Source organism: Lithobates pipiens, unplaced genomic scaffold (assembly GCF_037356315.1).
Source record: "Lithobates pipiens isolate NorthernLeopardFrog02 unplaced genomic scaffold, aLitPip1_a1.2 Scaffold_19, whole genome shotgun sequence".
Taxonomy (NCBI): Eukaryota; Metazoa; Chordata; class Amphibia; order Anura; family Ranidae; genus Lithobates; species Lithobates pipiens.
This window is the reverse complement of record NW_027507764.1, coordinates 62,048,972-62,071,516: the sequence shown is the minus strand read 5'-3', so window position 1 is coordinate 62,071,516 and position 22,545 is coordinate 62,048,972. Positions and strand designations below refer to the sequence as shown.

The following is a 22,545-nucleotide window of genomic DNA, read 5'->3' as shown; positions in this document are numbered from 1 at the left end:
GTCGTTCAGGTGCTTATCTAATAGTTTTTTTTTAAACTATCGATACTCCCCGCTGAAACCACTGCCTGTGCAAGGGAAACCCACATCCTTGCCGCTCTTACAGTAAAGAACCCTCTACGCAGTTTAAAGTTAAATCTCATTTCTCCTCATTGTAATTAGTGGCCACATGTATTATTAAACTCCCTTCCACTGAAAAGTTTTATCCCTATTGTGGGGTCATCAGTGTGGTATTTGTAAATTGAAATCATATCCCCTCTCAAGCGTCTCTTCTCCAGAGAGAATAAGTTCAGTGCTCGCAAAATTTCTTCATAACTAATACCCTCCAGTCCCTTTATTAGCTTTGTTGCCCTACTCTGTACTCACTCCATTTCCAGTACATCCTTCCTAAGGACTGGTGGCCAGAGCTGGACAGCTCCAGATGAGGCCGGACCAGAGTCTTGTAGAGCGGGAGAATTACTGCTTTATCTCTTGAGTTAATCCCCTTTTTAATGCATGCCAATATTCTGTTTGCTTTGTCATGCCATTGCTGAGCCTGTCATCTATTAGGACCCCCAGGTCCTTTTCCATCCTAGATTCCCCCCAGAGGTTCTCCCCCCAGTGAGTAGATTACATTCGTATTTTTGCCACCCAAATGCATTATTTTGCATTTTTCCACATTAAACCTCATTTGCCATGTAGTTGCCCACCCCTTTCATTTGTTCAGATCTTCTTGCAAGGTTTAAACATCCTGCAGAGAAGTTATTGCCCTGGTGTCCCATTCCAAAACCATGGTGATTAATATGGAGCTGTCCACATCTTTTATGACTATAACAGCCTCCATTCTTCTGAGAAGGCTTTCCATAAGATTTTGGAGTGTATCTATGAGAATTTATGCCCTTCCAACTAAAGAGCATTTCTAAGGCTGGATACAGATGTTGGACAAGAAGACCTGGCTTGCAATTGGCATTCCAACCCATCTCCAACAGTTTTCGGTAGCACTAAGGCCAGGGATTTGTGCAGGCTACTTGAGTTCCTCCACATCCAACTCATCAAAATTGTGGCATGTATCTATGGGAATTTTTGGCCATCTAACCAAGGAGCCTTTCTGAGGTTGGATACTGATGTTGGACAAGGAGACCTGGCTGGCAATTGGCATTCCGACCCATCTCAAACGTTCTCAGTAGCATTGGGGGTCAGGGATTTGTGCAGGTTACTTGAGAGACTCCACATCAAACTCATTAAACCATGACTTTACGGATCCGGCTTTGTACACAGGGGACCAATCATACTGGAACAAAAAACAATCTTCTACCAAATGGTCCCACAAAGGTTGGAAGTGCAAAATTGTCTAAAATGTTTTTGTATGTTGTAGCAATACCGGTACCCTTCACTGGAGACACCTAACTTTGATTATTTGGAGGGGTGTCCCCATACGTTGGTCATATAGTAGGTATAGAAGCTTTTTGGTCATTTTGGTCAGAGTGCACACTGAGTCTTTTAACCACTTGCCGCCTGCCCTATAGCAGATACACGGCGGTATAGTGGTTTCAAAATTCTGACCGGACATCATATGATGTGATCAGGATTTTGAGCCCCCGGGGTTGCGCATCGTGGCGATCGTTGTTGCGGGGTGTCAGTCTGACACCCTGCAATTGCGATCTTAGTAAAGAGTCTCAGACGGAGACTCTTTACCACATGATCAGCCGTGTCCAATCACGGCTGATCACAGTGTAAATAGGAAAAGCCGGTGATCGGCTTTGCCTCACTCGCGTCTGTCAGACGTGAGTAGAGGAGAGCCGATCGGCTGCTCCTCTGACGGGGGGGGGGTCTGTGCTGATCGATTATCAGCACAGCCCCCCCGAGGATGCCCACACTGGACCGCCAGGGGCGCCACCAGACACCAGGGATGCCCAGAACAAGGTAATCCTCTCTAGACCACCAGGGATGCCAGTCAGTGCCCACAATGGATGCCAGTCAGTGTCCATAATGAATGCCAATCAGTGCCCACAATGGGCATCACTGATTGGCATGCATTATTGTTTGGCACTCATTGGCATCCATTAGTACAGTATAACATAATACAATGGCGCCTATCAGTGCCCACCTGTGCCGCCAATCAGTGCCCACCTGTGCCGCCAATCAGTGCCCATTCGTGCCACCTATCAGTGCCCATCCATGCCCATCTGTGCCACCTATCCATGCCCATCTGTGCAGTCTATCCATGCCCATCTGTACTGCCCATCCATGCTAATCCGTGCCAGCTATCAGTACCAATTTGTGCCACCTATCAGTGCCCATCAGTGTCGCCCATAAGTGCCACTTCATTGGTGCCCATCAGTGTAGCCCCATCAGTGCCCATCAGTGAAGGAGAAAACTTATTTATTTACAAAGTTTTGAAACTGAAACAAAAAAAAACATATTTTTTTTCAAAATCTTCTGTATTTTTTTATTTGTTTAGCAAAAAATAAAAACCGTAGAGGTGATCAAATACCACCAAAAGGAAGCTCTATTTGTGGGGAAAAAATGATAAAAATTTCATTTGGTTACAGTGTAGCATGACTGAGTAATTATCATTCAAAGTGCGACAGCGCTGAAAGCTCAAAATTGGTCTGGGCAGGAAGGTGTTTAAGTGCCCGGTATTGAAGTGGTTAAAGTGGGTCTTGACCCTGTACTTTGGGCTCGTCATCAGAATATGTTAAGAGGATTTCCTCAATGGGACAAAACATCTTCTGCACATGAGTGTGTTGGTGATCTGGCACCAGCTCTTCATATACATCCTCTTCTCAACTGGAAATATCAAGGCACCACGCTTTGCGCTAGGTTTGTACACCCTTTTACTGTTGTGTTTTTTGGGGGATTTCCTCACAAAAGCACAGGTAGACCTAACTACTAAAACGTCGACTAACCAATGCATTTTCCTTTAAATCTACACAACACGGACAGGTACAAGGATCTAGGCTCCAGAGGTTCATGAGAACAGGTCCTCTTTAATGTATAACACAGCTGTAAACAAGCCAGCCAGACTGAGTTATTTTTATCACCTATTATACATTGTTGACAGTTTAAAATCCCTCCATCTATAAGACATGCGTCTACTACACACCGTATCCCCAGCAGACCCTGCAAATAAAAACACATCTGTTTCTGACTCAAAACACGTGCTGTTTTTTTTTTTTTGTTCAATGGCGAAAAAACAGCAAGTCTCTCCTTGGAGGAAAGGGTTAATGAAAACCACTTGCCATTCCAATTACAGCAATTGTCATCTGCATGCTGATTATACGCTCAGAGATTAAAACGAAAAACACAAACTTGTGTCTAATCACGTTGAACACTATAATTTGTAAGTTTCCTTCGCAGAGATAGCTTTCTAATCATATGTTTAGGATTTGCTCCAAATACCAGCACCCAAAATGTATTTTCAATTTTTAAAAGTAAAGCGGCTCTTTGAGTTCCTTGCTCTCCAAAGGGCGATGAATGGGGCTGTTTCCTGAGCATTAAGTCTAGAAACGTGGCCCCAGTTAATTCCCTGTGGGACTGCTGTCTAGGGTGGAAAGGATGTAAATCAGTGGTGTCCAACCTGCGGCCCAAGACGGCAAGGAACATGGCCCAACACAAAATTGTAACCTACCTTAAAAGAGAAGTTTAGGTTTTTATTTCTGTTTCAGAAATCATACTTACGTCGTACCAATGTTGCATCTCCCCTGCCAGCTCTAAGGCTGAGAACTTAATGATCAAAGACCACTAATCGCTCAGTTTTCAAACTTTTTAGGGAGTCTAAACTTTGACCAGTGGGATTAGAAAGTGCCGCATGGAGTAAACAATTCCTTGAACTTGTGGTCAGTGGAAATGAAATAACGTATTTATCGGTGTATAACACGCACTTTTCCCCCCTTAAAATCAGGGGAAAATCGTGGGTGCGTGTTATACGCCAATCCCCACCGATCTCCGTTGACTGTGAGCAGAGCGGAGCGATCGCCGCCAAGATACACATAGCCCAGTGTACTCGGCTCTTCTCGGGTCCGCTCACAGCCACACCCAGTGCCACCATTGGACCTGTGTTATGTCCATCATAGGGCGGGACTGGGCGTGACTGTGAGCGGAGCCGAGAAGAGCCGAGTACACTCAGCTATGTGTATCTCGGCTCTGCCCAGTCCCTGTGATCTTGGCGGCGTTCGCTCCACTCCGGTAAGTCTCGGCAGTGCCAATTTGTGATGGACACTGGGGGCCAGGCTGCACTGGGGCATGGGGCAAGGCTGCACTGGGGCAAGGCTGCACTGAGGCAAGGCTGCACTGGCGAAAGGCTTCACTGGGACAAGGCTGCACTGGGACAAGGCTGCACTAGCAAGGCTGCACTAGACACTGGGGCAAGGCTGCACTGGGGCAAGGCTGCACTGGGGAAAGGCTGCGCTGGGGCAAGGCTGCACTGGGACAAGGCTGCACTAGCAAGACTGCACTGACAAGGCTGCAATGGACACTGATAAGGCTGCATTGATGGGCATTTAAATGTACGTTTTTTTTACCTTAAACTTCCCTCCTAAAAGTTTTTTTCCTTAAAATTCCCTCCTAAATTTGGGGTGTGTGTTATATGCCGGCGCATGTTATATGCCGATAAATACGGTAAATAGAGTGCTCTATCATTGGTACAGTATTAGTGGAAGGAAAAGTGCCTCGTTATTGGTGTCAGTAGAAGGAATAATGCCCCATCATTGGTGTGAATAGGAGGAATAGTGTTCTATCATTGGTGTCAATGGAAGGAATAGTGCCCCATCATCAGTGTCAGTAGAAGGAATAATGCCCCATCATTGGTGTCAGTGGAAGGAATAATGCCCCATAATTGCTGTCAGTGGAAGCAATAATGCCCCAGTATGGGTGTCAATGGGAGAATTAGTGGCCTAATGTCGATGTCAATGGCAGGAATAGTGCCCTACTGTTTGTATCAATGGGAGGAATAGTGCCCCATCATAGGTGCCAGTGGAAGGAATAGTGCTCCATCAATGGTACCAGTGGGAGGAATAGTGCCCCATCCTTGGTGCCAGTGGAAGAAATAGTGCTCCATCAATGGTCTCAGTGGGATGAAGAGTGCCCCATCATAGGGGTCAATGGGAGGAATATTGCACCATCATTGGTGTCAGTGGAAGGAATAATTCTCAATCATTGGTATCAATAGGAGGAATAGTGCCCCATCGCTGGTGTCAATGGGAGGAATAGTGCCCTATTGTAGGTGTCAATGGGAGGAATAATGGCCTATCATTGGTTCCAGTGGAAGGAATAGTGCTCCATCAACGGTATCAGTGGGAGGAAGAGTGCCCCGCCATAGGTGTCAATTGGAGGAATAATGCCCCATCATTGCTTTCAATGGAAGGAATAATGCTCAATCGTTGGTATCAATTGGAGGAATAGTGCCCCATCGCTGGTGTCAATGGGAGGAATAATGCCCTATCATTGGTGCCAATGGGAGGAATAGTGCCCCATCATTGGTGTCTGTAGGAGGAATAGTGCCCCATCATTGGTGTCAGTGGGAGAAATTATGCCTAGTTGTTGGTCGCACTGGAAGAAATGTTGTCTCATTGTTGTTGTCAATAGGAGGCTTGATTCGATGGAAGGAATAATGCCCAAAGGACCAAATAAAAGTAAGCAATGGGCCATATCCGCAGTTTGGAGACCACTGTTCTAATTGGATTTTCATATCATCTCATTATTGGTTAAGGTTCTGCTTTAAAGCACATTAGTTAATTTGGCTCATTCAGAGTGTACGAATGAAGCGAACAAGCCATGCCCGGGCTCTAAGCTCATATCCTGCGTAGGCCGTCTAAATCCTATGTCTATACGAGTTTGGAAATGTCATTAATGATCTCACTAATTCTGGTATGAGCCATGGGACAGTAAACGGAATACCATCATTCAAAATTCCAGCACTTTCATTTTCAATCTGTGTGTTGCTTTGTCGGCCTGTCTAAACTTGCCAGGTTTTGGAATATTTCTGTGTTTTGCACAGCAACAGTTTGACGCTGAAATACAAACAAGCTATTCCATCACGGGATTGTACTGCTGATATCTGCTTAGCAACCAAAAAACAAGCGGATAGGAAAAGGGTAACGGGTCACTTCTACAAAGGAAAAGGACCGGAATTTGCTTGCTGCGATCTTAGGATATGCCGAATCAGGTGTGAAATGATGGCGCTTCTGAAGGACTAAAAAGAAAAGCAAAAAAACAAAGTGCGATAACACTTTCACCGATACAGCTTACAGCTCAGCTACAGGTATATTTTTATTGTATAGTTACATTGTAATTATTTTATTGCATAGTTCCATTTTAATGGTTTAATTGCATAGTCGCATTGGTCCACTTGGGTCATTGTAAGCCCTTGTACACACGGTCGGAGATTCCGTCGGAATGTGTCCGATCGGAGCCTTTTTGTCGGATATTCCGACTGTGTGTGGTCTGCATCGGACTGTTTCCGTCTGAATATCCGTCGGACCAAATTTTCCAACTTGCCGGAAATATTTTCCAACAAAATGCTCTGATCAGACATACTCCGATCATGTGTAGAGAATTCCGATCGGACAAAGTGCCACGCATGCTCAGATCAAATTCCTACACCAAAGCTATTGGCTACTAGCCTGAACATAGTCCCATTGTAACGAAATAACATCATCACGTTCTGAACGATCGGATTTTCCGACAACTTCGTCCGACCGTGTGTATACAACAGTTTCGGACAAAATCCGTCGGACAAAATCCGACGGATTTGGTTGTCGGAATCTCCGACCATGTGTACAAGGGCTTAGTGTGAAAAATCTCATACCTGAGCGATCCCTGTGAAAGAGAACCACTGTAGTAGTTGGCGCTACTACATTGATAGCAGCGATCTTCTGTCTTCGGTGCCAAGCAGCTTTCCTTCTGCTTAGTAACCGCAGGGAGCTGCTCACTCAGCCCTGCCATTCACAAAACGCATTGTATTTCTTTTTTTTTATCAATACAATAACACTTTCACCAGTGTTATTGTATTCATAATGCATAGTTGCATTGGTTCACTTAGACCAGTGATCTATGGGCCAAATGTGGCCCTTTGTTGGCCACGAGACACTGTTCTCACTGACATAAGGGACTATTCCTCCCACTGACACCATTGATGGGCACTACAGCTCCCACTGAGACCAATGATGGGGCAACTATTTCTGCCACTGAGACCAATGATAGGGTACTACACCTCCTCTGAATGATGAACAACCCCGAGGAGCTTCCTGATGACGGGCCACTGATTGGCTGAAATGTGTCGAGGCTCGATCGCGTCATCGCGACACACGTCCACCCACACCACTTCTGGGAATGAAGGCAATCCACGAGTATGTCATCAGCAGATTGCAGGCTGATTTCCCCCCAAAAAATCACATGCTGTACACACCGGGTGCCAGGATGATAGGCACCATCAAATGTGAGTGTAATTTCACACCTGTTTCCACCCAATAAACTTACGTTTTTACGCTATGCGGTTCTCCCTCTGTTATTTCCATCTATCCATGTGAGGTCTATCTAGTGCATGAGGTGTCAACAATGGACTTATCTAGGGGTCTCCCCACATGCCTAATCGACCATACTAGAAATAGTTGGTCAACATCTAAGGGTGAGGGCATACCCATGTAGGGCACCCAGTCTGAGCACAAGTCTATGGAGCACGGATTAAGTTATATAGAACACAAACACATATGAACACAACACATGTTGGGACTGCAAGGACTTTTATATGTGTGTTCTTTTTTTTTTTTAGACCCCTTTCACAATGAGGCGCTTTGCAGGTGCTACAGCGCTAAAAATAGCGCCTGTAAAGAGCCGCTCCCGTGTCTCCAATGTGAAAGCCCCGAGGGCTTTCACACTGGAGCGGTGCGCTGGCAGGACGCTAAAAAAAGTCCTGCTAGCAGCATCTTTGGAGCAGTGAAGGAGTGGTGTGTACTCCTGCCCATTGAAATCAATGGGCAGCGTGGCTATACCGCCAGCAAAGAGCTGTTGCAGCAGCACTTTGCAAGTGGTTTTAACCCTTTCTCTTTCTCATAATCACTCAGAGCTTCCTCCTACACACCATGTGACCATGTGACATCACATGCAGTGTAAACCTGGTCATTACTGCAGTCTTATCAGCTGAAGCTGATAAGACTGACAAAGGTAAACATTAGACAATCAGCACAAGTAAATACTATGAAATAAAACAAGTCAGCTATGAACAGGGAAGCAGGGTTGCCATAGAAACGTTGGATTGAGAAGGAGGCTTGGTTAACAGTACAGGAAGTGCTCAGTGTAAGGGCAGAAATACAGTCCACTGTGGACTCAGAAAGCAATACTTAAGATGGTGCTGCCTAACCCCTGGAAACAAGTTTTTTAAAGTTTCTTTAAACAGTAAGTAATATTTGATTTGGGCTGGATTACAGTGGCTATAGTTTGATAATTACGTATTATAATGGACTAAATGAAAAGAAGCATCAGAGTGGGAGAGTTTACTTCCTCTTTAAAACTGTAATTTTGTAACTTTTGGAAATGCCAGTAAAAACCTAGCTGTGCCAGTAAATTTTGGGTGTCATGTCAGTAAATTTCAATCTGGTAAATTGGCAACACTGCTGTGGATCCAGGGATACAACATTCTGCGGTGAGAATAGCGGCAAGGATGAGGAGGTATTAAAAAAAATTGTCTTTTCAGGATGGAGAGGTTGCAGGGAGCAAATCTCTGTTTTGGGGGTGAAAGTCAACTTTGAGCTAAACTCCAGGCACAAAAACTTTTATTGAAATAAATTCCATGTACAAAAAGGGTGCAAATCCAATCTGTGTGTACCAAATGCCTTTTCAAATCCAGATATTACTATGAAAATTTAGCAGTGGAATCATCACTGGGCTGTACATAGGCTGTGCAGAGGGCAGAGCAGTGGGAGGGACCAGCAAGCCCCACCCACTTCAGGCTGCCTGCAGAGAACTACAAGAGGGGGCGGAGACAGGACTGGTCACACTGCACCAGGAGAGAGAACAGCAGTGACCGGTCTTTTTTACAGGAAGTTCCTGCACAGAGGGAAAGTCTCACACTGGATTACTGCACAAATCTGGACGAAATACACAAAGCACAATGAGATTCAAGAAGAATACACCTGACTTTTGTATGTAGACAATATTTGATTTTTCTAGCCTTCAGCTTTAAAGAAAAGTAAAATTTGATTGGTTGGTACGGGTTGCTGCACATTATCGTTGCTCTTGGAAGAAAAGCAGCCTGTTGGCTAGACCTCTCTGTGTGTTGGTGAAGTTGGGTAGATTGTAGATGCTCGGTGGTTTAGGTCTTGTCCACCTTCCATAGACGAGTGGTCAAGGTGGCTGAAACATTGACAGCATCCAAAAGATCAGCACCCGTCACCCCTCTGACTACAGTAACACTGAAATCTGATTGGTTAGTACTGGCCCCCAAACACTGCTCGTTGCACAGTACAGAGAAAGCCTAGCTGAGGAAGTCTTCTTGAGACTGAAGAAGTAGCGGACACCAAGGCTCGAGCTGGTGTCACCACGTCACGACTGGATGGAACCAAGAGGAAGTCTAGCTGCCACAACTTCCTTCTGGAAGAGATGACACATTCACCATAATTGGCTCATTTTCAGCGCCGACAATCTGCAAGTCATTGATAAAAATAACCTTGAAACTTGGACATTACAGCCATAATCTAAAAACCACAAAGGCGGCCATTTTGTGGATGTTTTTGAAGGATAACTGCACCTTCACATTCCTTTGCAGACCTAAAAAAGTTCAAGTGTGTATTCCAAACAAAATAGAAGTATAATTGCATTGAAAAGCTGTTTAGAATGACTATGGAAGTGTAGGGCCAAAGCGACCTTTACATCCATTGGACCTCTATATCCTCACAAGGAGTGAGCGCCTACCCTAAAACGAACCTGGAGGAGCAGGCCATTGGAGTAGGCACCCACACTTATCGAGGGGGATGTGGAACACTGTCATCACAGCCTGGCCATTCAAATGGTCGAAGCGCACAATAGGAAGACCAAGTGAAGATGGAAGGCCTGGCAATGGTGACATCACGCTGCTGGAGGTTTTCATTTGGAAGGCAAGTGTACCATAATGTGCTAGTATGTGTTGCATGTTAGCACATTAAGGCATTACCTGCAGGGGGGCCAGCTGAGGCAAAGTAATTGCACTGAGGTACTGACAGCTCCATCTAGTGGCTCATCTTCAACACAATAATATGGAAAAGCAAGCATTCAAAACCATTTATGCCACATCACAAATTACTTTAAAGGGGTTGTAAAGGTTTTTTTTATTTTTTTTAAATAACAAACATGTTATGCTTACCGCCACTGTGCAAGGGTTTTGCACAAAGCAGCCCAGACCCTCCTCTTCTGGGGTCCCCCAGTGGCACTCCTCCTCTTATCAAGTGCCCCCACGGAGAGCCACTTTCCATGGGAGCACTGGTGCTGGCGTGTTCATGAGTCCTGCTGCTGCGAACATTGACACAGACAGCAGGACTTGGCCCCGCCCCCATGTCACTGGATTTCATTTAATTGACAGCAGTGGGAGCCAATGGCTCCTGCTGCTATCAATCTATCCAATGAGGACCCGGGACAGTGGCTGGAGCTGCTGGGCTTGTGCTTGTTGCTGGAACGATCGGGTTCAGGTAAGTAAAAGGAGGGGCTCTGAGGGGCTGCTACACTACAGAAGGTTTTTCACCTTAATGCATAGAATGCATTAAGGTGAAAAACCTTGAGGGTTTACAACCCCTTTATAGTACAACTAACATTTTTTTTTTTTTATTTGGATAGAGTGGAGAGGGATTAGAACACCTGTCAGTTTTTATTGCTGTCTTTATCCTTGTTAAAGTGGGAGTCCGCCATTTTTTTTTTTTTTTTAAAGCCAGTAGCTACAAATACTGCAGCTGCTGACTTTTAAAATAATGACACTTACCCGCCCAGCGCGCCCAGCGCGCCCGCGATGTCGGCACCCGAAGCCGATCTCTCGATTGTCTCTCGGGTGCTGCCGCCGCCATCTTGGCTATGGGAATCAGGAAGTGGAGCCTTGCGGCTTCATTTCCCGGTTCCCTACTGCGCATGCGCGAGTCGCGCTGCGCAATAAGGATGGTCCCGCTGTCTCTGGGATCCGTGTGTTTCCCAGCAGACAGCTGGGGGCCTTCAGAAAGGGGCGTAGATATCTGCGGAAAGGGGCGTGTATTCTGCAGATATCTACGCCGGAAGTGGGTGCAGATACCTGTACTGTACAGGTACCTGCACCCCCCTCCCCCCTGAAAGGTGCCAATTGTGGCGCCGGAGGGGGGGAGGGTCCCAATGAGCGGAAGCTCCACTTTAGGGTGGACCTCCGCTTTAAGGAGATTCATCCTCTCTATTTGTCCTGTTTATTATCACTGAAAGTGAAAGTAATAGAAAATCCAAAGTTTGGGGTTGTCCCTAGAATAGTAATACAGGGGAAATCTTCCAATGGGGACACTAGTTCTGATGACCTGGGGGTCCTCAAGAGGTTCCCTTACATTGCAGGGACTTCCTCTCACTTCCTGTTTGGTTATAGGACAGGAAGTGAAGGGAAATCTCCACAATGGGACACAGATGGGGAAAAAAACAAAATCTGACAGGGGTTATAAACTTCCCTTGCTGTATCCAAAATGAAAAAAAAAAGTTTTGTCAATAGTACTAATTTAAAAGAGAAGTAAAGGATTTTTTTTTTCCCGAATCCTACCTACCTAGGTGGATGCAGCATCTGTCCCCCAGCACCTCTGCACTGAGAACCCAGCGATCAAACATTGCCGATTGCTCAGTTTTCAGAGCTCAGAGAGCTGTAGACTGTCAGTCCCCCTTCTTGCTCACTGGAGCGCTGGACTGTGGAAGGGCAGGAAACGGTCGTCTCCTTGAGAGGCTGACCGGGGTGTCAGTCCAGGCACCTGGCGGATCTAGACTTTATTGTCGGGATGACGCGGTACCTGGACTGACATCCATAACGTCAACAGAGAGTGGACTTCAGCCCGCTCTTTGCTGAAAACAGGTCACAAGAGTGCAAAACAGACTGCACTCCTGTGATCCATAGAAGCCCAGCCAAACGAGCTTTGGCTAAACTTCTTCTTTTAAATATATAAGCTTGCTAGACAGACAGTCTACATAATCTCTAAAATAACTGCAATGCAAGAAAAGAACAAAAAGTCCGGGTGGCCGCACTCCAATAATAAACTATTTCTTTATTAATATAAATCCATACAGCAAGGATAAAACCACTAACGCGTTTCACACCATCAAAACAGGTGCTTATTCATAGCTGCAATGTTTCTGGATACAATTAACCATCACGGACCGGTTTTCACTTCTTTATTTCGTCACGCTTGTTTCTGATTATTTAGGAATGATGCCAATAAATAAAGACAAACACTTCTGGAGTTATTTTGCAAGACAAAGAATAACATGCAAATGTCCATAGCCCATGGCAATTCATCTCTTGTTGTTCTGAACGAACTGAATGGGCTCCTCCGCACTGCACACTACTCAATGAGCCACAATGTTTGCACAAGAGCTCCGCATACACACAAAAAAGTATATAGGTCCAAAATTTCTGTTCATTACTTCCTATTATCCCCTTTATATAGAGGAAGTTAGATAATATTTAAATAATCAACTGACTTCAATTTTAGTAATGGTTATTTTTGTGAGTAACAAAGGAGAAGTACTTTCTCACCACTGTGCACGCCAGATACTAGCTTAGCTAGAGCACTGTGATGTCATCGAGAATGCAGTCTATCCATCTACTAAGCAACAATGATGGATGAACATGGACAAAGGCCTAGGAACTTGGTCATGTGACCTCTACTGATGATTGGCAATCCTAGGGCATATCACGCTAGGCGATCCGTACCATGCCGGGAACGTTTGACCACCACAGTCCAAATTGTTTGACTAGTGTGATGGATCCGTACAGTGGTTCAGCGTACCATACCCTGGATCACTTAAAGAGAACTTGGGCACGGTTCAGTTGGTCTCAGGCATGGTATAACTCTGTGTAATGTAGAGCTAATGACATAAGTGTGCTGGGGCCCAACACAATGTGATTGCAGGTCAGTGAAGGAGTACGGAACGGGCACAATCATATTTGGGCCCAGTACAAGGCAACTATGCCCTGCATGAATATGCCCTTGGCCTCTGTTAACATCTGCACCGTGTAGGTTCTCTGTGGGTGTGGTGCCTTGGAAAAACTCATGATTGTTGCATCTTTGATGCAGGTCTCCACAAAATGCACATTACATATTACTCGAGAGGAATGCACGTAAAACGTGCCTAAAACACAAGCCACGTATTTAGTACATCACCCCAGCAAAATACAAAAATCCTTATAGGTGTATAAAGTTTAAATTCTGATTCTCCCCTTCAAGAGAAATCATATGACTATATGGCTAGGCTGTTGATCAAACGACTCTGGAGGGGATTTACTAAAACCAGAGCTCTCAGAATGTGGTGCAGCTGTGCATGTCATCCAATCAGCTTTTAACTTCAGCTTGTTCAATTAAGCTTTGACAATAAAATCTGGAAGCTGATTGGTTTTTATGCAGAGCTGCACCACATTTTGCACTCTCCATTTTGGTAAATCAACCCCCCTGTTTGCATAGACGCATTGGGGTTGATTTACTGAAGGCAAATAGACTGTGCACTTTGCAACGTGCAGTTGCTCCAGGGCTTAGTAGATGAGGTAATGTTTCACTTTGCCAAGATGGAAGTCTGAACTTTATCATTTACTAAGCTCTGGAGCAACTTTGCAAAGTGCACAGTCTATTTATCTTTAGCTCTACATTACACAGAGTTATACCATGCCTGAGACCAACTGAACCATGTTCTCTTAAACTGATCCAGGGTATGATATGCTGAACCACTGTACAGATCCATCATACTAGTCAAACAATTTGGACTGTGGTGGTCAAACGTTCCCGGCATGGTACGGATTGCCTAGCATGATATGCTCTAGGATTGCCAATCATCAGTAGAGGTCACATGACCAAGTTCCTAGGCCTTGGGCCATGTTCATCCATCATTGTTGCTTAGTAGATGGATAGATTGCATTCTCGATGACATCACAGTGCTCTAGCTAAGCAAGTATCTGGCATGCACAGTGGTGAGCAAGTACTTCTCCTCGGTTACTCTTGGCTATCATAGAGGTAGGATGAGCTCTAACCCATCTAGATCTAAATTAGGCATATTATGGGAGGGATTTTCTAAACGTAGACTGTGCACTTTGCAACGTGTAGTTGCTCCAGAGCTTAGTAAATGAGCAGAAGCCCTGCTGACTTCCATCATCCAATCATGTGCAAGCAAAAATACATTTTTTTTTTAAATTTTCCTTGCATGTGATTGGGTATTCTTTGCAAAGTGAAGCCTTACCTCATTTACTAGGCTTTGGAACAATTGCACTTGCAGAGTGCAACTACATTTTGCAAAGTGCACTGTCTATTTGCCTTTAGTAAATCAACCCCTTTAATGTCCACATGCATCAGCAATTAAAGTGGTACTAAAGCCTAAACATTTTTTACTTTTTAATACAGTAAAGCGGAGTTGCACCCAAAAATGGAACTTCCGCTTTTCAGGATCCCCCCCCCCCTCCCTCCAGTGTCACATTTGGCACCTTTCGGGGGGGGAGGGGGATGCTTGTCTAATACAGGTATTTTGCTCCCACTTCTGGACATAGATACCTAAGCCACCCGCGGTTATCTACGCTACTTCGCCCAACCCCCCCCCCCTGCTGTCTTCTGGGAGACACACGGGTCCCAGGAGACAGCAGGTACCAGTGGGAACCTGCAGTGCGAGTCAAGAACCAGGAAGTGAAGCTGCAAAGCTTCACTTCCTGATTCCCTTACCAAAGATGGCGGCGGCAGCACGGGACAGAGGGACAGATTGGCTTTGGGTGCCGACATTGCGGGTGCCCTGGACAGGTAAGTGTCCATATTTTAAGAGTCAGCAGCTGCAGTATTTGTAGCTGCTGACTTTATATATAAAAAAAAAAACCGCGGAACTCCGTGTTAATGTAAAATAAACCCCACTACACATCCTACCCTCCTCTGTCCCTAAACACCTAAATTACCTCTTTCACTGCTCCTGCACTGTCCACGGCCCCAGCACTGCCCCCCTCACTTACTGCTTTCACAGGAGCCAAAGACACACAGGACCCTTTTCCAATGCACTCGGTGGCCGCCCCGGAGCTGTGTGAACCGTCTCCATTGAGAGCCGGTCACAGTCTCCTGTCATGCGAATTGGATGCGGGAAAAATGCATCAGTGTGAACCCAACCTCAAGCTTTCAACCCTTCTAACAAAGCTAAATTAATTCAGGGCAGTGTCAAGGCTTTCCATTAGCCCCCTTCACATTCCGATTGGCCCTTCACTATGATGGACTGCATCACTGGCCTACAGGGCAAGCAAGGATGGGCAAGCTTCAGCAAGAAGTGCCAAATCCTGGCTTGTCAAAACGGCCAGGATTTCAGCCTTAAGAAAAAGCCATGAGACCCTCTAGACACCTGCGCCTCATACCTGAAGCAGGCTTCTTTTTTTCTTTTTTTTTCTTTTTTTTTTTAGGAGGGTCATTAAGAGATTTTCTTAAAACATAACTTTTTAACGCAAGACAAAAATGATGGGGTTACATCATTTGACTGATCATGTTTCTTGGAGATCTTCTTGATGAATTAGGCCTTTACTGGAGGTTTTATTTCTGGACAGTGACTCACAAGATGTTGTTTTATCAATTTTTGGATAACATCAGTGGATCACATTGCAAGATAGGTTTTATCTTTAGGTCCTTATGCAGAATTTCTCTTGTGTTTCCGCAAATAATTCATTACATTGAACAGTATTAAAATAGACGGGTTGATTTACTAAAGGAAAATAGACTGTGCACTTTGCAAAGTGCGGTTACTGCAGAGCTTAGTAAATGAGTAGACGTGCTGCTGACTTCCATCATCCAATCATATGCAAGCAAAATTGCTGTTTTCTTTTCCCTTGCATGTGATTGTTTATTTTTTGCAAAGTGAAGCTTTACCTAATTTACTAAGCTCTGGCGCAACTGTGCTTGCAGAGTGCAACTACGCTTTGCAAAGTGCACAGCCTATGTGCCTTTAGTAAATCAACCCCAAAGAGTTTTGCATCGTGTTTGTGTGTCAATGTTTGAGGGTAAGAAGAATGTCACCAACACTCCAAGGATCTCCAGAATGGGTCCAAAGCTTTATTCAGCGATCACATCATAGTTACAGTAGCGTTGTTTCAGAGAATCGCAGGGTCCCTTCATCAGACATCTGTCACATGCCTGATGAAGGGGTCCTGCAAGTCTCTGAAACACTGTCACTATAACTATGAAGTGATCTTTGAATAAAGCTTTGGACCCATTCTTGAGATCCTTGGTGTGCTGGTGACATTCTTCTCCCTTTTGAATGTCTTCGGTCTCCAGTTGGTCGCTGTAACACCCGTTTACACTTACAGTCAGTTTCAGGAATGCGTGCATTGGGAATGTTGAACTTGAATGTTTGTGGAGTTTCACAAAGGGAAACTCCACACTTTCCTCTAAGGGTAAGAATCAAGGGGCCATTTTTTTTTCCAACAAATGAGTAAGCACCCAGATAGGAAGCCACATATTGTGGATGCCTGACTATCACACCTTTTTAAGCTTGCTGGATATCCCAGTCCGCAACCATGTGGAGTCAATGCTAAATTAATGGTGGCCAACACCACATTATATCTTATGAAGTCATAATTGTGTGATCCTCACACCATGGGCTGAAAAAAGTCACTAACATACTTCCAGGCTGATACAGTGGTTCCAATGCTTAAACCCAGCCATCGATGGTTCAAATCTCAGCCGCTATAGGAGGAACGAGATTTGAACCATGTATGGGCAGGCTGAATGTACCCAAGTTGATTGATCGTTTAACTCAGGTACAACCAGCTTGCCGGCTTTTACATGCGATTATTGTAAGTGGCTATTATAGCTGCTAGCACTAATTACTGTGTTCTCCAGGCGAGGATGGCTCCCCATGCCTCTCCGTCTGGGGGAACACAATGGCTCCGTGGGAGGGATTCCCTGATTCCCTCATCAACACTGACTGTGTAAATGGAGTAGTCGAGCGATTTTCTTTCCTGCAACACGTGGTTGCAGGAAAGAAAATCGCTCTGTCTATGGCCGGCTTTAGAAAAGTGGTCTCCAAACTGCAGCCCTGGGGCTGGATGCAACCCTCTGCTTGCTTTTATCCTGCCCTTGAGGCATTATTCTTCTCACTGTCAACAACAGTGGGGCATAGTTCCTGCCGCGGACACCGACAATGGGGCACTATTCCTTCCACTGATACCAATGATAGGGCATTGTTTTTTTTAGCAACTATTCCAACTGAAACTAAGGTCTGACATATAAAAACGATTCAGTTTGTGGTAGCTCTCTAGGGAGTTACAGAGGAACGTCTTGGATCAGCCAGTATGCAAAGGAGAAGCACCAGATGTGTTTTTGAAAGCCCAAAAGTTTTGTTATATTAACATTCAGATTCAGTTAAATCCAACATATTTTAGGGGTTCCACAGCCCATCCTTCATCAGGGCTTTATGGATTCTGAAGGAAGAACACATATAGGGGACTGGTAAGAATGTGGTGATCCTGAAGGATCATTTCTGTAACAAAAGATAGAAAGAGTCTGCTCCAGAAGCAATCTGGGTTTTTTTCTTCAGCATCCATTACGCCTTGGTGACGGAGGACCTGTTGACCACCAAAATGTATTGGCTTTACTGTTGATGAGAACAACTTTAGGCAAAAAAAACATATTCTAGAAAAAACACATCTGTCACTTTCCTTTCCTGCTTTCCTCAATACCTTTGAGCCAGTGATCCAAACAAGGATTCTGACTTGCTCCACTCATAACATTTCTCCATGGATGTGGCTCAAAAAGTGCCAACACCAGAGACTGACAGGCAACTGACGTTTTCAGAGAGGTCAGCAATGGCGGCCTCCATATTTTTCTCAATCCAAGTACAAAATCCTGAGCACTGAGGAAATGTAGGAAACAAATGTTCCAATTTTTATTTTAACGAAAATATATTTTGACCTTGTATCGCTGAAGAAGCAATAGAACTTCACGTCACAGAGCCTCACAGCTGGTCATTTCAAGGATACATATCCACCAATGCTGCTGACAAGACATTTGTTGTAAACTGAAATGCAATCGTATCCACAGAAGACACCTACACGCATATAGCAATGGAATGCAAATACAATAATACAATGCAATGAGAAATTCTTTATTGTTTTAAGACTCTGAGATCACCTTTGTATAGACAGCACAGTAGAGGTGCACGATTCTGGTAAAAATGAGAATCAAGATTCTTTTGCTTAGAATGAAGATCCCGATTATCTCACGATTCTCAAAAAACTGTTTTATTTGAAAAATTTACAGGCAGGGTATCGCAGAGTATTGGCAGGAAAGGTATTGGCAGGGTATCGCAGAGTATTGCTAGAGTATTGGCAGGGTATTGCAGAGTATTGCTAGAGTATTGGCAGGGTATTGCTAGAGTATTGCTAGCGTATTGCTAGAGTATTGGCAGGGTATTGCTAGGGTATTGGCAGGGTATTGCTAGAGTATTGGCAGGGTATTGCTAGAGTATTGCTAGCGTATTGCTAGAGTATTGGCAGGGTATTGCTAGGGTATTGGCAGGGTATTGCTAGAGTATTGGCAGGGTATTGCTAGAGTATTGGCAGGGTATTGCTAGGGTATTGGCAGGGAATTGCTAGAGTATTGGCAGGGTATTGCTAGGGTATTGGCAGGGTATTGCTAGAGTATTGGCAGGGTAAGGAGGGATGGCTGCTTCCATCTCTGGATCTCTCCCATCCACTGCACAGATTAGTACAGAGGGGGAGAGAGGAACCGGTGTCATGATATGACGCCGGTTTGTTTACAAGTGATCGCTCCGTCTGAGCGATCACAGTGTAAACAGCGTGCTGTTTCCTGGCCACTGTACCCGCCCACAACCAGGCAGTGGCATGCCACATCGCACGCTCCAATGACTGACGTCAGTTCCGATGGCTGACGTCAGTTCCGATATCCGCCATTTGCGTTCAACGCTGGTTACGTGGAACCGGCGGCACTAAAAGAAAATCGAAAATCGCAGGTCACCCAGAACTTAGATCGCGTGGGGGGGTGAATCGAGATCGCGATCGTTTCGCGATTAATCGCGCACCTCTACAGCACAACACTTTAAGAAGAGGCCCTGGTAGCACTGTTTATGTCAACGTTGTCCCCCCTAATGAGATCATGTGATCTTGCCCATGACAGGGTTTGATTAAAGCCTACCCCCCCCCCCCCAAGCCATCTTATGCTCGCCTTCTCGATGATTCTCCGTGGCATCTAGATTGGTCAGTAGGCCCGAGCAGGGAAAAAGGAATATGCTCCCCCATACCTAACAGCACCAGGTAAGGTTGCCACAGAGGAAGGATCAGTGGGAGAGCCCTGTAAAGCTGAGTATAAAGTGGTCGGAGAGGATAGCTTTAGACAGACTCTGTCACTTTGGGAAACAAAACCCCACTACAATTTGTTGCGAACGTTGACGTTTTTATTTTCCACAGTCCCCCAGTAATATATTTTTCTAACCTGTTGAGCCTCCCAGTGGATTCATTCTCTTTTTTCCACTTCCCTATAACAGGATGACAACACCGTTCATGGAACATCGTGGTCAACCTGTGGACAGGGTAGTCCTAGGCTGCATTAACACCCGAGCGTAGCAATTTACTGGCATTTTTATTTGAGTTTTTGAGGCTTTTTGGAAGACTATTACAAGCATTTTACAACTTTAGGCGCTGTTCGTTTAGCAAATGCTTACATTTCTTAAACATTGAATCGAACCCTGTGCCTGTGAGGTCACAGGAGCCACCTTCGTTCTTACCTGACTACATTTGGATGCTCAAAGGTCTCCAGATGTCTCAGCACAGCCACCTCCCGGATGGTGGAAAGCGGCATTCCCTCCTCCCCAGTCTGCACTCTCACCCGTTTCAGGGCCACGAAGCGTCCTCCATTCTTCAGGTCACGGGCCTTGTACACCTTGCCATATGCCCCTTCCCCTATCTCCGCCACACACTCATATTGCTGATCTGCAGGTTGGTCCTTCTCCATCATAAGCACCCTAGAGATGAGAAGGGAGGAGGCAGGGGTAGGGTTTCCTCCTCCCAGTGGTCCAAGTATGAGTAGAAGAGCTGGATTCCTAAGTCTGTGGTGGCTGATGGGTCCTGAAGGTCCTGAAGAGAGACGCAGCCAAGAACTGCGGGGGGGCGAGCTGCGGGACGCAGCGCATAGAGGGCACCGATCCGAAGGATTACATCATCTGCAGGGAAAGGGAAACCAAACACTGTTACTTCACACTATCACATAACATTTATTTAACTCTCTGTGAAAGAATTAGGCTACACAGGTTACACCTGGATTGTTATTAAACCAAAGTCAAGTTGATGATGGACAGGACACAAGTAAACCTCATCATGGGCATTGTCGTAATGATATGGCCCCATAACAAAACCATGAAGGGGCCCCCATTTCTCTAATCTCAATCTGGAAGGCAATTTTTCTCATTCAGAATGTTAATTGTTTTAATAGAAATTGTATATAAAGTTTCTGAACTTTGTATATATGTAGTTCATCGATATGTACAGTATATGCCAAATACTATCTGTGTAGTCAGACAGTCCTGCATCCCTGGTTCTTCAGGGCCCCATAGCAGATGCATGGTCTGCTGTGTCTATTATAACACCCTAACTTTCCACTGAGATTTAAGGGTGTGAAAAGGCTAGGAGTTGTGAAGTGTCTATAGATAATAAAGGAAAGTTCATTGTTCATTGTTCATTATCAGCTACATCTGGCCACAATCTCATGTCTATGGGTGCCTGTAGACAGGGTAAGCTGGCTGCTGTCACGGTGTACAGTCAACAGGACAACCCAAAATACTTATTCAGATCATCACTGTCCCCCCGACCAGCCAGCGTGTCTTCCTCTCCACTCCCCAGCTACGTCCCCTCCCCATTCTCATCATTAGCAGAGCTGAGGTTACAGATCTGTACACAGATCCATACAGGGGGCCTCAAAGAGGAAGTTTCGCCTTCTCAATGATTTCTATATACTTGTAACAAAGACCAGCTTGATATCAATATAGTTGTAAATAATAATATGAATGCTAGTTTAAACTGAACTAAAATAAAGAGAATTTATGTGCGAGGTCACTTCCACTGCAGTGCTGTTCAGTACAGAGTGAATGAAAAGGAAGTAACGAGAGACGGAAGAAGAAAGCTAGGAAAGAAGTCAGCAAGAAAAGAATGAAGGAAGAAGGGGCAGGAAGAAAGGTAGGAGGAGGAGAAAGGAAGGAAGGAAGAAAGGAAGGAAGGAAGAAAGAAAAAAGGGAGGGGGAGAAAGAAAGGAAGGGAGAAAGGAAGGAGGGGGATAAAGGAAGGAAGGAAGATAGGAAGGAAAGAAGGAATGAAGGAAGAAACGAAGGAAGGAAGGAAGAAGGGAGGGGGAGAAAGAACGGAAAGAAGGAAGATAGAAAGAAGGGAGGGGAGAAAGAAAGGAAGGAAGGAAGAAAGAAGGGAGAGGTAGGAAGGAAGGAAGGAAGGAAGGAAGGAAGGAAGGAAGGAAGGAAGGAAGGAAAGAAGGAAGGAAAGAAGGAAGGAAGAAATGAAGGAAGGAAGAAATGAAGGAAGAAAGAAGGGGAGATAAGAGGGAAGGAAATAAAAGAGGGAGGGGAGAAGAGAAGGAAGGAAGTAATAAAAAAGGAAGGAATAGAGGAAGGAGAGAAAGAAGGGAGGAAAGAAAGAAGAAATGAAGGGATGGAAGAGGGAGGCAAAGAAGGAAGGGAGGAAGGAAAGAAGGAGGAAGAAAGAGAGGGAGAACAAGAGGAAGGATAAAGAAGGAGAAGAAAGGAAAGAATATATGAATGGATGGAGTGTGAATGGAGCTTCTAAATATGGAAGGAAGAAAGGAAGAGGGGATGGAAGGAGGAAAAAAAAGACATGAATGACGAAGGGAGGGAGGGAAGGAAAAGGGAAGAAGGAAAGAACTGTAAAGTAAGAAGGAAGTAAAGCAGAAGGAAATAAAGGAGAGCACAGTCCAGCATGGGGATACCTCCCGCAAGGTTTCCGATAACAAATAAGAAAGATGGACAATGGGGTATTACTGCAAACTTGGACTCCGGGCAGGAACAAAATGACATATTGTTCTATGCATACTCCAAATAGGGTGTTTTCTTTTCTAAGGAAAAACCATTTGGGACTTCATTGTCCCCTGACTATTGTCTGCTATTAGCTGTCATCACATTTCCTTGGCTACCTATGTGTGACCACTAGTGTCACTTTTCCACTTAGTCGTATGATGGAAGGGCAGTTGGATGATACCGAGACTCCAGTCATGTCATCTATGAGTGTCATCTAAAGCCTTATCAACATGACATTATACAAGGAGTCACCTTTGTTCCTGACATTGCTTGGGTGCAGTGACTGCGGTCACACGGAGCTCGGGAGGCTTGGCCATGTCACAGTGCTATGATGTG

The 22,545-nt window shown here is 45.0% G+C and overlaps 1 protein-coding gene across 1 annotated transcript in view; it reads right to left on the bottom strand.

Moving 5' to 3' along the window:
• The window catches only part of CDK6 (cyclin dependent kinase 6), a 263,638-nt gene that overhangs the window by 233,250 nt on the left and 7,843 nt on the right, over nucleotides 1–22,545 (bottom strand). Inside the window, exon 2 of the mRNA XM_077490798.1 lies at nucleotides 19,900–20,334. Within this exon, the coding sequence (XP_077346924.1) occupies nucleotides 19,900–20,129 (230 nt within the window). The 5' untranslated portion in view covers nucleotides 20,130–20,334. The remainder of the gene's footprint in view (nucleotides 1–19,899; nucleotides 20,335–22,545) is intronic.